Genomic DNA, 16,352 nt, shown 5'->3' on the forward strand with positions numbered 1-16,352 from the left:
TCAATGAGGGATAGTGGAGATTTGTTTTTAACAGTGATTTCATTTAGTCCCCGGTAGTCGATGCAGGGGCAGAGAGTGGTGTCTTTTTTCTCAACAAAGAAAAAATCGGCCCCCACGGGAGAGGAAGAAGGCCGAATTAGTCCAGAAGCCAGGGAGTCAAGGATATAATGTTCCATCGCCTTTTTCTCAGGGCGGGAAAGGTTGAAGAGAGGGCTGGAAGGGAAAGGTGCTCCTGGCAGAAGATCAATAGCGCAGTCATAAGGGCAGTGTGTGTGTGTGTGTGGGGGGGGGGGGGGGGGGGGGGGTAGAGAAATGACATGATCCTTACTGAAAACTGGGGAAAGGTAGGGAATATTGTTCCAGCACCCGGGAGAGGTTGATTGGTGTGGCAGGTGGTTGAGGTTTGCTGGAGGGTGGCATGGCAGCAAGAAAACAGTGTGAGTGGCAGTGAGGACTCCACCCGGTGATAGCAAGGTGGGTCCAGTCTAGGTTGTGCTTCTTGAGCCAGGGAATTCCGAGGACTAACTGGGAAGATATAATGAATAATGAAATGTCCTCACGGTGCTTTCCTGAAATGAGTAATGTAAACATAGCTGTGGGTGACAGGGGAGATGAGTCGACCACACATGGCTGTGATTTTTTTGGGTGATTGGAGAGGTTCAAGAGGGAGCTGGAGCTGATGTGCCAATCCGTCATGAATAAAATTATCATCTACACCGCAGTCAATAAGGGCAATAACGGGTGTGTTGTGAACGGAACCAAGAATACATGGTCATATGGTAACGGTCATATGGGAGGAAGAGCTTGGGGAAGTGGTGAGCCTGGTCTTTTGGTTTCAAGGGGCATGTGGAGATGAAATTGCCTTATTTACAGCAATAAATGCACAGTTGCTAGGTAACACGGCGCTGACGTTCCTGGGGATCTAACCTGCTGTTGACGAGTTGTATGGGTTCATCTGGTGCAATGGGGGATGGCGAGGAGGCGGTCAGAGGTTCAGAAGGCGGGCGAGGCGCAATGCTCACGGAGGATGTAATTTTATGCGCTCTTTGCCCTTTCTCTCATGCTCTTTACCCGAGCCGGTTGTCCAAACGAATGGATAAGGAGATAAGCTCTTCGAGGGAGGAGGGCTCGTCCTGGGCGGCAAGCTCATCTTTGAGCTGCTCTGAAAGCCTGTTTAAAAAAAATACACCTTAATGCCGCGTCATCCCACCCGCTTTCACCCGCAAGTATCCTAAATTCTACCGAGTATGAAGCTTCGGAACTAGAGCCCTGAGTAAGCGTGAGGAGGCGTTGGGTGGCTTCCCTGCCCTGAACGGGGTGATAAAAACCTTTTTTTAGTTCCGCAGAAAAGGAGGCGAATGAGTACCGGGGAAGAGTTGCGCCATAACTCGGTAGCCCATTTTGCTGCTTTTCTATGGAGAAGGTTAGTTACGTATGCAACTTTGGATTGTTCGGTGGGGGAGCTTAACGGTTGTAGATTGAATCTTCTTCTTTTCCTTCCGGGCAATTGAGGAGGAATTGACTCCATGCCCCTAGGTCCCCGGAATAGGGCTCGGGCGGAGGAACATGAGGCTCTTTGTATGGGAGGTGGCATGAATCAGCGGCTGCGGGCTCGCAAAGAGTACTTACGGGAGGGTGGTCGGGCTGTAATTTGGCAGAAATGAGGGAAACTTGTTGCATGAGAGTGGTTAAAGATTCCATGATTTCCTGGAGAGCTTTGTCCTGTCTTCCTACATGTGTCAGGATTCAGGTTGCAAGTTGGACCCAGTTGTAGAGAGAGGACATGGAGGTGAATTTGTGAACAAAAGTCTATTGCAGCTTGGAAGTGAACAAAGGAACTCTGAGAACTAAATCCGGGATTGGCAGGGGTCCTCCAAGGGGTAGGAGTCCGGGTTGTCAGTGGGCCACAAGAGGGGAGCACTGGTTTGGAGGGAGCAAGGGCAGATGGAAGACTGGGGACAAAGAAGAAGAATGAGGTAGAGATAAACTCACGAGATCTTCTGTAAGCATACAGATAGGCAAGGTGGCTAGGCTACGAACTCGACGTAGAGCATTGATAGTCTGGCGACGAGTTGGAGTCCCACAGCATTTTAAGAGCAGTCAGGCGTAATTAGGATGACTAATTGATGACTGCTAGGTCCATGAAGGCCAGAGTATTCTGTCACAATACAAAGGTATCAATTTGAACTGGACCCAGTAGTAAGCGGAGGCTGAGAAGTTTGTGGTGAATAGTTTTTTGAAAAGGAAGTGGTATTGGATCTCTGAGGCGTATGGCGGGTCGTAGAGACGGGAAACGTGCAGCTGGTGGTGGTATGAGCAGGTGGATGATTTGGCGGCGTGGTGGAAGAAGTCAGCAAGGCAGTGCACACGGAAGGAGCACTGAGGATGAGGAAGAACATGGAAGTCAGAATAATACAAATAAGGCGTAGCTTACTGATGTGATGTACTAAGCCGGTGTACCACAGTGGAACGTTAATACTCTGGCGAGGATTTCCAGGATATGGCAGGCTTTTATGCAGGCAGCGATGATGACGGCTTATTGAAAACAGGTGCGCTGCCAAGGTGGTACTGATTACAGGGAGGGGAGACAGAGAGAAATAGAGGGGGGAGGGGGGGGGGTTGGGCGCCAAGCGCCACCCAAGCTCCAAAACAGCAACAGGAAGGATAGCTCTAGGTTTACTAAAATACATTGTTGAAAACCATTACCCGGTCCTTTATGTTTTCTTTTACTTCATAGTATTATCATATATTGCAGCAATCCTGTAGTTGTGTTACATGAGTTTGTGTTGGAGTTGTACAAATTCCGACAGTAACTTCAACATACAGTACCTGACTGTGATTGGATGAACGTGTCAGGGGTGGGGTGGAAAGGACATTGGAGCAACCAGGGAGGTTGAGAGTGAGTGAGCAAGTCTTTGCACTGCAATTATTATTATTGTTTTATTACATTGGCGCACACAACGAGGTGAGAAAAATATCAATGACGTCATCAATTAGTCGACGACGACTCGACTATCACCACCTTAGCGTCGAGTCCCAAAAAAATAACAACTGTTTCCCAATATACAATAAACCAATCAAATTATAAAAATGTGCTAACACTTACCTTTTCTTTGTTTCACATGCATTTTCTGTTGTTTCTTCCTTCTTCTCCTCCAAGGAAGGGCTCTTGGACTGGAATGGAGGGGGGGGGGGAAACTATCATTAATTTGACTATTACGTGCTTATCATCAGCAGAAGGTTTATCCATTTACCCCCACATTATGCATAAAAACTGTGACGCATTTATGATGTGGAACGACCCCAGTAATTTGGGCTGAAATATGAGATGGTAGGTCCCTTTAGGTTTCCTGAAGGTGTCAAAAAGATCTCATCTCTAACTTACCATTTCCTGCCATTGTATCAAAAGAAGAATCATGCCTTCTGCAGTAAAGTAATTCTCATGCAAAAAATACACTATCACACGCTACAAAAGAAAAATACAATTTAATCCTTTCATGATGAGAAAAATGCACGATGTGCACCATAATCGGTAACCCTGTTGAGAACCTGTTGAGCATCTGCGATGGTGGATGGTAGTACACCTCCAAATGGCAACTAGATTTATGTAACTTAAATCCTACATGCATAATAATTTGGAACACAGTGTATTAAGTTTAAAGTTAAAATAAATTGGAAAAAAATAATGATATATATATATTTATTTCATTTCAAAAACATTTCTGTGTCTGCACCTGAGTTAATAAGAGTGCTTTTTTTCCCTCAGCCTCACCTGATCCATTTGTCTGAGCTCAGGAGGAGGTGCTGCTGAGGCAGCACAAGGGGGCGGAGGAGGAAGCGGGGAGTTGAGAATTTCAGTGAGACTGGCATTGGGGTTGTGAGGACTTATTTTATATTGTCCTCCCTCTCTCCGTAAGTCCAGGCCAAAAATGTCTGACAACAGCTCAGTGTCACTGGTATTGACAGCCAAGTATGCCAGGTCCTCCTTCATTGAACTCCTGTTAGATGATTTTCTCTCTTTGTCCTTTCCCTTCAACCTGACTCCATCCTGGGTGGGTTCAGGCATGTTAGCCAGTAGCTCAGACACCTGAGGAAAGTGGGATTTTAGTTTAGTTTTATTTCAAACTGTTGACAATGGCTATATGGCTCTATGACAACTCTATACCTTTATCCTCTTGGCCCCATCAACCAGGTTACCTCCAAATATATTATTGTAGAAAATTCTGCAAAATCCTCGAACCACACTGAATGCCATATGAAAAAGGCCCTGCAATGCAGACCAGTAGAATGAAACCAGGGCTGTCACCATGTCTTTTGATGTCATACTCTTTAGCTTCTTCATCTGCTTCTTCAAACTCTTTATGGACAGCACCTGAGAAACAAGATGAAATCTGTAAGCCTATATTTTAATGCTGGCGTATTTACCATACTATTTACATATTCAGTAAGTATACACTGACATGTAACATTGCAAATCTAAATAGTATAAACACAAAAAAATAATCGCCCATAAATACAAGAGAAACATTTTACTTTGTGGATGCAGCACTTCATAGGGTAGATTTCATCCAAATAGCTCCTCACCTCCACTGTGTCTACAGCTTCACTGAGCAAGCCAGTATGTTTATATATATATATATATATATATATATATATATATATATATATATATATATATGCATTAATGTACACACAGAAAAAATAAAAACTGAAATATCACACAGCCATAAGTATTCAGACCTCAGACCCTTCGCTGTGACACTCATATTTAACTTGGGTGCTGTCCATTTCTTCTGATCATCCTTAAAATGGTTGTACACCTTCATTGGAGTACAGCTGTGTTTGAATATACTGATTGGACTTGATTAGGAAAGCTACACACCTGTCTATGTAAGACCTTACAGCTCACAGTGCATGTCAGAGCAAATGAGAATCACGAGGTCAAAGGAACTCCCTGAAGAGCTCAGAGACAGAATTGTGGCAAGGCACAGGTCTGGCCCAAAGTTACAAAAACATTTCTGCTGCACTTAAGGTTTCTAAGAGCACAGTGGTCTCCATAATCCTGAAATGGAAGACGTTTGGGACGACCAGAACCCTTCCAATAGCTGGTCGTCCTGCCAAACTGAGCAATCAGGGGGGAAGAGCCTTGGGAGAGAGGTAAAGAAGAATCTCTCTGGAGCTCACTGGAGCTCACTGTGGCTGAGCTCCAGAGAGGCAGTCGGGAGATGGGAGAAAGAACAACTCCGTGACTGTTTTTGAATGGCCCAGCTAGAGCCCTGACGTAAACCCAATTGAGCAGCTCTGGAAAGACCTGAAAATTACTGCCCAGCAACGTTGACCATCCAACCTGACAGAACTGGAGAGGATCTGCAAAGAGGAATGGCAGAGGATTCCCAAATCCAGGTGTGAAAAATGCATCATGGCTGCATTAGCTCAAAAGGGTGCTTCTACTAAATACTGAGCAAAGGGTCTGAATACTTATGGCTGTGTGATATTTCAGTTTTTCCTTTTTAATAAATCTGCAAAACTTTCAACAATTGCGTTTTTTCCTGTCAATATGGGGTGCTGTGTGTATATTAATGTGCAAAAAAGGAACTGAAATGATTTTAGCAAATGGCTGTAATATTTAAAATGAGTGAAAATTTTCAGGGGGTCTGAATACTTTCCGTACCCACTATATATATATATATATATATATATATATATATATATATATATATATATATACATATTTATAGTTATCCAATAATTTTCAAATGTCTTAAGAAAAACCTTCCACTATGCCACAAACCTTTTGTACGAAAAGTATAACTAAAGGTTTGTGATTGATTGATAAGCGTCATGGTGCTTCAATATGAGTGGTTTAAGATTTTAGAAATGATCTGAATGGGATCAAGGAATGTACATGCGCATGTCGGGAGGTTGGCCTCTGTATGAAGTGTACTGTGTGCATGGCATATTGCACGGTAGAAATTTATAACAGATAATGCCATTAAATTTGATTATTTTAACCAAGGTTATGGAGCAAGATATGGTTCCCAAATCAGTTCCCAAAACTAACCTGCAATTTGTCATGCCCACTTTATACTGTTAGATTATTGCTGTTATTAACAATAGATTCATATTCACGATTTTGACAAACTTTACAACCCTCTTAAAAATTCAGCGCTGAATTCAGGATTCTGACCTTAATCAATATCATGAAACTGTACCGCAGCGCTGTCAGTGCCATGCGGGCCGTGGTAACTGAAAAGAAGCTTGTCTCTGGATTGTCCATATCTGGCCTCTCTTGCTCACTGTCCTCTTTCACAGCTGAGCGCTCGCCAGTGTCTGACATCTGAGCAGCCAGTTGCATTTCAAAGATGGTGTCCTCACAGAAATTCACAAACAATTCCATCTTTTCCTTCTCGCCTCCTTCATTTACCACATCAAAGATGAACTGGCGCTTGGATTCTTTAACCTACAATTGGGTTATATAAAGAAAAAAAGAGTTGACTAAGTTGAACATGAAAGATCGGAAATCTGAAAAAGAATATGAATTTAAATCTTACCTGAGGTTTCTCCCACTGTGTTCGACTGGACTCACTGATCTCAAAGTAGACCCTCTCAATACGCTTGGCACTGCCCATAATCTCAATCCTACCCAGGTAGGGCTGGAAGTAGTTGAGAACACTTTCTGCCAGCTCCAGGAAGGTGTGCAGCCGGTTGTCATGAGGCATGTGCTCTGACAAGTTGGTCAACAAAACCGCCACATTGAAGCCAATGTCCTTGAAATTGCAGTACGGTTTAGAATTTCCCTCTTCTTCTGAGCAGATATTTTTCAGACATTTTCACGACACAGACCAATTTGCATCCAAAACTAATGATGAAGGAAAATGCATTGTTGCTAAAGTGTAAATGTAAAAGTGTAAAGTGCCCTGCAATGGACTGCAACCGACCATTCTGTACCCTGAGTCTTGCCCCAAGTGAGCTAGGATAGGCTCCACCACACCCAGACTCAAATGGACTAGTTAGACTAGTTAAAGCATTTTGCTTAGAATTATAAAGTTCTAAGCAGTTTCCATACCTAATGCTTTTCTTGTCATATTTATGTTTTTATCACTGTCGTAACCCTGATTACTCGAGAGACCACCAAATCCACAGGCGATGGCAGCTCTCTTTAATTTGTTTGACAAATGCAACCATGCTTAATTTACCTCACGGGATTAATAAAGTATCTACAGTATGTAGCTGTAATACAAATAAGCCAGTAGGAGTGCCACTAAATTCACACAAAAAAAATAGTAACAGTAATAGTTTATCAGAGATCCTTTCTCATTGTTTAAATTTTGACAAAATGGAACCTTGTGGAGTCGAGTTTATTGTCTTACTTTGGGTGCTCCACCGCCAACCTGGAGAAATATTCAAAAGCTTGAACCGAAGGTGTTCACAACCACCTATTTTTACAAGGTTTTTTATAATTTATTATAGTCCAATTTATACTTTTGTGTTGCACACCACACATAGAACCAGATCACAAAGGAGCAAGTAATGTAAGGAGAGACTCAGAGTGAAAGAGGTGCAAAATGATTTTTAAAAAAAAGAAAGAAAAAAAAAAACTTTTTATTTTTCCTTTGTTTAAGCAGATAAGGCAATTGAGAACAGTTTCTCATTTACCATGCTGATCTGGAGGCAATTTTGGGTTGGGCTTGCCCAAGGACACCTTGACAGTAGGCAGGTAGAGCCAGAATTTGAACCGCCGACCCTTTTGTCAGTGGATGACCCGCTCTACCAACTGAGCCACAGCTGTCCACTTGAGCTGGGGTGATGGGGACGATGCCTTGCAGGGCATCCCAACAGTAGCCAGCAAGCAGACTAGCACCTCTCCAACAACTAGTTGCCATTTTTACATGATGTCTGTCCTGAGACTCTGACCCATATCCTCCGACTCCAAAGCCCAAGTCCATATAGACTGAGCTACCGCCACCCCAGTTGTACATGTAAATGGGGCACAGTGTAAATTACACACAAGAAGTGGAGTAACACTTTTTAAAAACCCAATTTTATTACCTTAGCTGGTTCATGAAAGCGCTCCACAAATTCTTCATAGTCCAGGAGTTCATTTTCATCAGTTTCAGCACAGGAGAGAAGGAAATCAGCCTCAGACTGGGTGTAGTGCTTATGGTTCTCCATTGCCTTCTGGAAGTCCCTCTTGGATATTACACCTTTCATTTCATTTGTTAATCAATGCCATTAGAATTATCAAACGCTTCATGTTCAGTTAATGAAAACAGAGACTTGCCTTTCCCATCAGGGTCATACTCTTTAAAGGCATCTGAAGAGGTTACATCTTTCAGCTTGAGGAACATATCTAAGAACTTCAGAATCATTTCTACATTGTTCGATGATTCCACCAGCATGTCAACCATCTGCTTTCCAATGGTCCCATTAACCACATTCCCTGCAATTATAAAACAAAACACAAATGACATATTTCTTTAGAGATGATTGATAGGTTAGCGATGATAAAGTTACAATGCTGAGCCTTGTGCTGTCTCCTGTCTCAACACTTTGGACCCAAATTCAATAAATAATCTTTTAATTATTTCATGTGAATCTGAATTTTTGTTGTTGTTGTTTAATTTGATAACATCAATACTTGATACTCATCTAACCATAATGCAGCATAAGAGATGAAAACAGTAACTCAATACATAGCTATGTGACTATGTAATTTTCCCGCCCATTTTTACTATGGAACCCATGAGTACAAGATGACAGTCATACCCTCCATCATTGAAAGCAACATAACCACCATGTCTTTCTGGAGATCCATCAGTTCCTTCAGTAACTCAATCTGACTCGAGTCCTGAAGGGAAAAACACAAAAATGTCACCCTGAGATTTCTCCCAGCACAGCAGCCAACTAACCAACAAAGAAAGGTACAGTGGAATCTTGGTTCACAAACACCCATGCTCATGAACAAATTGGTTTTGCGAACAAAATGTTCAGACTAATATTGCTTTGGCCGTTGAACTATTCTTCAGTAAGCTAACTGTCACAGCATCTACAGGTAACTCTCTGCTGTTCTTTATCTCAGACAGTGTGAAGGAACGTTCACACCATATTTCACATACAGATCCATATCTTTTTGTTTTATTGCTCTAAGTGAGCTCTCAGTTTAGCTCTCAGCATGGCTCCAAAGCAAGTGACAAATGCAAGTGATTGTGCAATTAGGAAGCCCTGAAAAGTGTTGCCTCTGGTGAGCTCTCGCTGGTGGGGCTGGACGCATGCCATCATGTAATTTTTCTTATTGAATTTGTCTCTTCTGGAGAGCTGGAAATGTTCTGCTGTGCCATGGAAATGTAACATGGTGATCAGTCACTGCTGGAGCACATAACAGAGTGCCACAGTATGGCAAAGCCCTTTTTTGAAACATAATCCCTGTGAAACACTTCCCTCTCCGCTGCTGAAGCTGCGGTGTGGGTGGGTCTTTTCAATGGGGCTCCGGTGGCTCGGTGGGAGACTCGGGGCTTGGTATCGCGACCCACTCAACTGCGACATGGTGCGACGGCTCGGGGCCCTTCCATCTGCTCCTTGCTCGGCATACGTGGTGGGCATCTGCTTTGGGTGGTGGGCGTCAACTACGGTTGGTGACCGTATGTGGTAGGCATCTGTGGCTTGTTTCTGGGGTTGGAATGGATTTTTTTTCTATTTCCATTCATTTTATTGGGTAAAATTGCTTCGGTTGCAAACATTTGGGGTTACGAGAGTCACGGAATAAATTGAGTTTGTGAACCGAGGTTCCACTGTAATGGCAATTATAGAATAAAATGCATATACTGTGTGAATGAAAAGACGAAAGACATACATACAGTAGAGAGACACATAGACAGATTGATGAAAGGCACAGGTATATATATAGGTATAAGATAGTATACCACTATTACAAATTAAAAAGTTAAGGTAAAAATAAAAAAAAAACAGTTCTCACTCCAAGTTCATTAAGCCTTTATTTCTATTTTACCTGAACTTACCTGAGACAATTTCATCTGCATATGAGCAAAGACATGTAGAAACCCAACCACAGCGTCCCACAGACGACTGTGGGCCAAACTCTGCTGATTGCCAGTACATGGACCCTGTAATATTATCAATGATAACCACAGTTTGTCACAAGCAAAAGAAGAAGAAAAAGCCAGCACAGTTTTTATAGAAATTTGTTTGGAAATGTCTTTGTTCAATAAGCATGTCATAGCTTTTATTTCAAATAAGCATTTGTATAAATTAAAAGCTGCCCATGCAGTGATGGTGTTACAACATGCTATACATTTCAGTAAATTATCCAAGAACTTCTATAAACTTCTCTGGATTGTTGTACCTGGATATACTCTGTGAGCGTGTTGAAAACCTGCTTGGCCACGTTAATTGCCTTTGAGAAGTTCCTCTGCCCCTGCTCATCAATTACATCTTTCCCGGAGTAATACCAGTAAAAATCACTAATAGACTCCTAAAAACAGACAACAAACAAAAATAAATAAAAAGGTCAAGTAAAATGTAATTAGGGGTCCACATAAGTATGCGCTGTCAGAGAAAAAAAAACAAACATGTATCCCGCATGAGAGGAAGAGCAGCACATTTAAAACCGACCTGATAAGACAAAAAGATTCTTCTTGAAAACGTGCAAGAGTATTGAACTACTCAATTAATTACAGTGGTACCTTGACTTATGAGCGTAATTAATTCTGTGACAAAGCTCCTTACTCAAATTTACTTGTACTGTATGTCAAAGCAGGTTTGCCCATTGAAATGAATTGAAGTTCCAACCCGCCCCAAAAAAACACTTTTTGTTTTGTTTTGTTTTGTTACGTTATTAATTTAAAAAAAATAATAATAAAATGTATTGTACAAAAACCAGCGGTTGCTCGTCAATAGAGGGTGCTTGAGGTTATGAGAGTCACGAGAGGAATCTTATTTTCTGTCCTTTTTCACTCTCGCTCGAAGTTTTATCCCTCACACGTTTCTGTATTTTGGAATATTTTCTGTTTACAGCTGCCTGTGAATACACCTACCCAGACAGAACTAGGCTAGTTCTGTTCTAAATAACGTAAACCTTGTTATATAAACAGATTAAGCCTGCTCGGATAAGAGCTGAAATGTCTTTTAAGGCCTGGTACACATATAAAGACAATCAGCCTGTTTTTGTGCTGATTTTGCACCTTCCCGATCAAACACGTCAAAAGCCAGACAATCTTAAATTTTATAAGATTATTCTATAAGATTGTTTTTGGGTCTGATGTGTGTTAAGAGTGGATTTGTCACAATTTTTAGGTCCGAAAGAGGTCGGGGCTGATAATCTTAAATCAGGAACGTGTTCAATGTTTACGACAAAGAGTCTAGACAGCAAGAAGTATTTTCCAAAGCAAGTCGTTTTTTAGCACAACACCATTTTATAAGGCGCCCGGCTCTAACAACCTTCAGGAACATTCGGTAAACATCGGCCCGAAGCCGGAAGGGTTTCTTTTCTTCGGTTTTGTAAGATCACGTGTGATCATGTGAGATTTTGAGTTCGCCGTTTGAACAGAATCTTTATGTGTATGGTGTTCTGTGTTGATATTATCGAAGCACACACCACAAAATACAGCCAAAACTGTTAAATGGCATATTTTTTTTTATCTTTATGTGTGGGCTCTGGGCGGCACGGTGGTTGACTGGTTAGAGCGTCAGCCTCACAGTTCTGAGGAGTGGGGCTCAATCCCCAGCCCAGCCTGTGTGGAGTTTGCATGTTCTCCCCGTGCCTGCGTGGGTTTTCTTCGGGCACTCCGGTTTCCTCCCAGATCCCAAAAACATGCACGTTAATTGAACACTCTAAATTGCCCGTAAGTGTGAATGTGAGTGTGAATGGTTGTTTGTTTGTATGTGCCCTGCGATTGGCTGGCAACCAGTTCAGGGTGTACCCCGCCTCCTGCCCGATGATAGCTGGGATAGGCTGCAGCACGCCCGCGACCCTTGTGAGGAGAAGCGGCTCAGAAAATGGATGGATGGATGGGTCTCGGGTCTGCCATAGCTAAAAAATCTCTTAAAATATGAAAAGTCTTTGTGGACAACGCGAAACACCGGCCAGCTAAATAACAATACCCAGTGGACTTTACAAAAGAGAAAGATTTTGAGTCCATTACATTTCGTCAGCAGGGAGGGGGGAATGTCGATTTTGGGGGACCCCCTACCACCACTGGAGAGGAAGCTGCAGGAGATAGGCTTACATGGGAAAGGATGATGCGCGGTGGCGACCCCTCACGGGAAAAGCCGAAAGGAAGAGAAGAAGGCCCGATTTAATCATTAATTTAAAACCGAGGTACGTACCGAACTGTGATTTTTGGCGTACCGTTACACCACTAGCGATTGTACATTGGTGCGGTGTTATGTGGTTATAACCGTTATAACACCCCTGAGGGCAACCCATAACTAACACGTGGCCCGTGATTAAGAACACCCTTCTCTAAATTAAGACAAGTGCACTTTTTAAACTTAAAATAAGGGTGCCAACCTGTACTCTTAGAAGGTAGTCAACAGTCGAGATGATTATGTTGACAGTTGTATTGTTCCCTGTTTGAGTCCTTAAGTAGTTCTGGAAATCTGCACCAAACAGATATGTCAATTTCCACTTGAATATTAAGATAGTTTTTGGCCTGCAAACAGTGAATTTACAAAAATACCTGAGTTGTGTCCTTCACAGAGAAGCTGAAGGAAGCGGAAAAGGTCACAGGTAAACTCATCATCCTGCATAACCTTCTCACCTGTTCCAAAGAGAAAGAAACACACAGACCACACAGGCACAAAACACACATGCGCACACATACACACACACACGCACGCACAGATTTACAGATACAGAAATACATGCAGACACACATAAGCAGGTAATTCCAACAACATGGGCGTGTACAAATAGACACAACAATGTACACGCACATGCACAGACATTCAGAAAAAGAGACACATTCACAAAAAAGTCAGGGAACAGAATATTGGAGCAGACAACACATCGTAAAGCGAAAAAATGGTGAGAGGAAAAAGTAATATTCGAATGATAGCGCTTTCTTTTACAGCGCATTTGAGGCAACATTTTTGGATGAGTAGTAATGAGCCACAGCACATATAGGTGGACAGGTTTTTAAATTGTAGCATTTTATGGTCAGGAGGACACAATTTGTACTGGAGAGGATTTCCTAGAGTTTTTCCATGTGGTGGGAGGAGAAACAATGAAGATAAATTAGCAAACATAAAATAGTTGACTGGTAAAATGCTGCTTTAAACCACAAAATGCAAGGAAAGGATATTCAGAGAAGGAATGTGCAACACAACAAAAAATAATTATATGACCATATCAACAAGAACATCAAATCATTACAGAATGACAACAAAGAGGACCAGGCAGAGAGCAATTTCAATTTATGTTATAAACAAGAATGAACGTGCAGATGCTCCCTTTGTGGTGACTAGTAAACATTATCCTATCCTATCTATCTTTTTTTTAATATTAACTCAGAGAGTCATCTAGGCCATATCAACATTAAAACATGTACCGTAATTGCTCGTGTATAATGCGCATTTCCCCCTTCCACCCCCCCCCCCCCCAAAAAAATGGTCAAAAGTCAATAGTGTGCATTATACATAGGTATAGGGGCAAATGAAAACAAACAAAAAACTTTCACATTTTATAAATGTATGCCGCCATCTATTGGTAAAAAAGCTGTACAGTTCCATTCCAAAATGCCACACTTTTGTACACTTTTATTTTAATATGCCACCGCCATCTAGTGGTTATAGAAAAGCTGTAGCCTACACTTTCATTCCAATATGACATGGGTACGTAAGAGTGCATATATGTTCAGTTGTGCTCATAAGTTTACATACCGTGGCAGAATTTGTGAAATATTTTTTTTTTTTTTTTTTTTTTTTTTAAATATGACTGCGATTGGCTGGCAACCAGTTCAGGGTGTACCCCGCCACCTGCCCGATGATAGCTGGGATAAGCTCCAGCACTCGCGCGACCATAGTGAGGAGAAGCGGCTCAGAAAATGGATGGATGACTGTTGACTGAACAACAACCATCATTAATTTCTTTATGGTTATGTTTTGTTTAAGGATAATGCTTTTCTGAAATGCTTGACAGTTTAATCTGAATGCCATTAAAATAAAATTAAATGTATTTCGCCTGGTCCTTCATGTTTTCTTTAAAGAATTGTACCCATCTTACAAATACTGCCTGGCTAATCAAATATATGAGCACAACTTTGTGTTTTCTAATTTACTGAATAAAAGTAGGGCGGTGAATTTCAAAATAAGAGTGAGTAAATAAAAAAAAAAAGGATTACGTGTTCAAATGCAGTGCTTAACTTCAGAATAATTATTTGGGGGGGGGGAATACAGACCATACTTCATGTTTTGATCATTTGGGAAGAAGCAAAATCCTGCATTGTAAAAAATGCATTATACATGGGTAGAAGGGTTTTGCAGAATTTTGAGGTCAACTTTGGGGGTGCGTGGTATACATGGGTGCGCATTATACACGATAAATAGCGGTATTTAAACTGTTTTCTGATAGCAAATGTGCCTTCAATGAAGGGATTGAGTGGATGATCAAATGGGGGAAGTTAAGAAGGGAACGTTTTGAGGACTAAGGAGTTGAGAAATGCTATGGGTTGTCTTGATGATCTGGCAGATGTTGATTTGCTACAGCAATAGAAAATAGGGAGACAGGTACAATGAATATAAAAAGTCTACAGACCCCTGTTCAAATCCCAGGTTTTTGTTATATTAAAAAGGGGACCAATATAAATAATTTCAAAACGTTGTACAACATTAAAGTGACCTATAAACTGTACAACTCAATTGAAAAAAAAAAATCTTTTTGAGAGGGAAAAAACAAAAAACTACGAAATAATGCGGTTGCACAACTCTGCACACCCTCCTATACCTTGGGTTGTGGCTACAGGTATATTCCGAATTAACCAATCAAATTAAAAGTCGTGAAATGGGAGTCAACACACACCTGCCACCATTTAAAGTGCCTCTGATGAACCCAAAATAAAGTTCAGAAGTTCTAGTAGGCTTTTCCTTATAAATTTGTGGTCACATATTACAGCAAAAGCAAGTGTACGCAGAGAGCTTCCACAGCATCAAGGGGATCTCATTGATCAAACATATCAGTCAGGACACGGGTACAAAAACTTTACAATTCATTAAATATCCCATGGAACACAGTCGTCATCATGTAGCAAAAATATGGCAGAACTGTGACATTACCAAGAAATGGATGTCCCTCCAAAATTGATGATAAGATGAGAAGAAATCTGCGGAGTTGCAGAAATTGCCGGCAAGTACTTGCTATTTAGTGTACTGTTTGTGAGAAACTCTCTCGTCTTCTTCAAATGTTTGGGCTATGGAGGTAGATGACATGACAGAAGCCTTATCTTTTTTCAATCATTTTGCAAAAACATTTGAACTCTCCCAAACACGTGGGAAAATGTGTTGTGATTTGATGAAACCAAGAGTGAACGTTTTGGCCTTAATTCCAAAAGCGATGTTTGGGGCAAAAAAGAAAACATTGCTCATCGTCAAAAGAACACCATACATTGAAATATGGTGGTGCTTAGAGCTCCTTTTTATTGAGCTGGAACTGGGGCCTTAGTCGAGGTCACAGATGTCAAACTCATGACTTGCGGGGCCACCACATCATTTTATGTAGCCCCCGAAAGCAAATCATGCGCATCAACTTCATGTCTCTTGCTAAAATACCACAATTGCAGATTGTCTTCACTTTTAATAACGTTTAGATGTTACAAGCATTTCTTTGTTAGCAATCCCCCTTTCAAAATAAATAGAATAATAGTTAAACTATTTTTTATTGGCTTCTGATTTCAAAACTATTTATCCATCAATTAGATAACAGATGTTTGATAACACTTTTTTTTTAGCCCGATACCAGTAGAAGTAGCCACTTTTGAGTACTCAACAATACCGATACAGAGTACTTAGTACGAATAAAACTAGTACATTTAATACATATAATTCCAATTACCATAATTTCCCGTGTATAATGTGCACCCATGTACAACCCCAATTCCAATGAAGTTGGAACGTTGTTTTAAACATAAATAAAAACAGAATACAATGATTTGCAAATCATGTTCAACCCATATTTAATTGAATACACTACAAAGACTAGATATTTAATGTTCAAACTGATAAACTTTATTTTTTTTTAGCAAATAATCATTAACTTAGAATTTTATGGCTGCAACACGTTCCAAAAAAGCTGGGACAGGTGGCCAAAAAGACTGAGAAAGTTGAGGAATGCTCATCAAACA

The 16,352-nt window shown here is 41.2% G+C and overlaps 1 protein-coding gene across 2 annotated transcripts in view; it reads right to left on the reverse strand.

Annotated features, from left to right (window-relative positions):
• ryr2a (ryanodine receptor 2a (cardiac)) overlaps positions 1–16,352 on the reverse strand; it is a 355,011-nt gene that overhangs the window by 70,733 nt on the left and 267,926 nt on the right. For both annotated transcript variants that reach the window (XM_061705277.1, XM_061705276.1), the window contains 12 exons: positions 12,696–12,776; positions 12,527–12,615; positions 10,361–10,489; positions 10,017–10,121; positions 8,767–8,848; positions 8,282–8,440; positions 8,050–8,204; positions 6,552–6,767; positions 6,188–6,460; positions 4,166–4,372; positions 3,773–4,087; positions 3,107–3,174 (listed from right to left, as the gene is read on the reverse strand). In XM_061705277.1, the coding sequence (XP_061561261.1) occupies positions 3,107–3,174; positions 3,773–4,087; positions 4,166–4,372; positions 6,188–6,460; positions 6,552–6,767; positions 8,050–8,204; positions 8,282–8,440; positions 8,767–8,848; positions 10,017–10,121; positions 10,361–10,489; positions 12,527–12,615; positions 12,696–12,776 (1,879 nt within the window). The remainder of the gene's footprint in view (positions 1–3,106; positions 3,175–3,772; positions 4,088–4,165; positions 4,373–6,187; positions 6,461–6,551; positions 6,768–8,049; positions 8,205–8,281; positions 8,441–8,766; positions 8,849–10,016; positions 10,122–10,360; positions 10,490–12,526; positions 12,616–12,695; positions 12,777–16,352) is intronic.

The sequence above is a fragment of the Phycodurus eques genome, chromosome 19, assembly GCF_024500275.1.
Source record: "Phycodurus eques isolate BA_2022a chromosome 19, UOR_Pequ_1.1, whole genome shotgun sequence".
Lineage (NCBI taxonomy): Eukaryota > Metazoa > Chordata > Actinopteri > Syngnathiformes > Syngnathidae > Phycodurus > Phycodurus eques.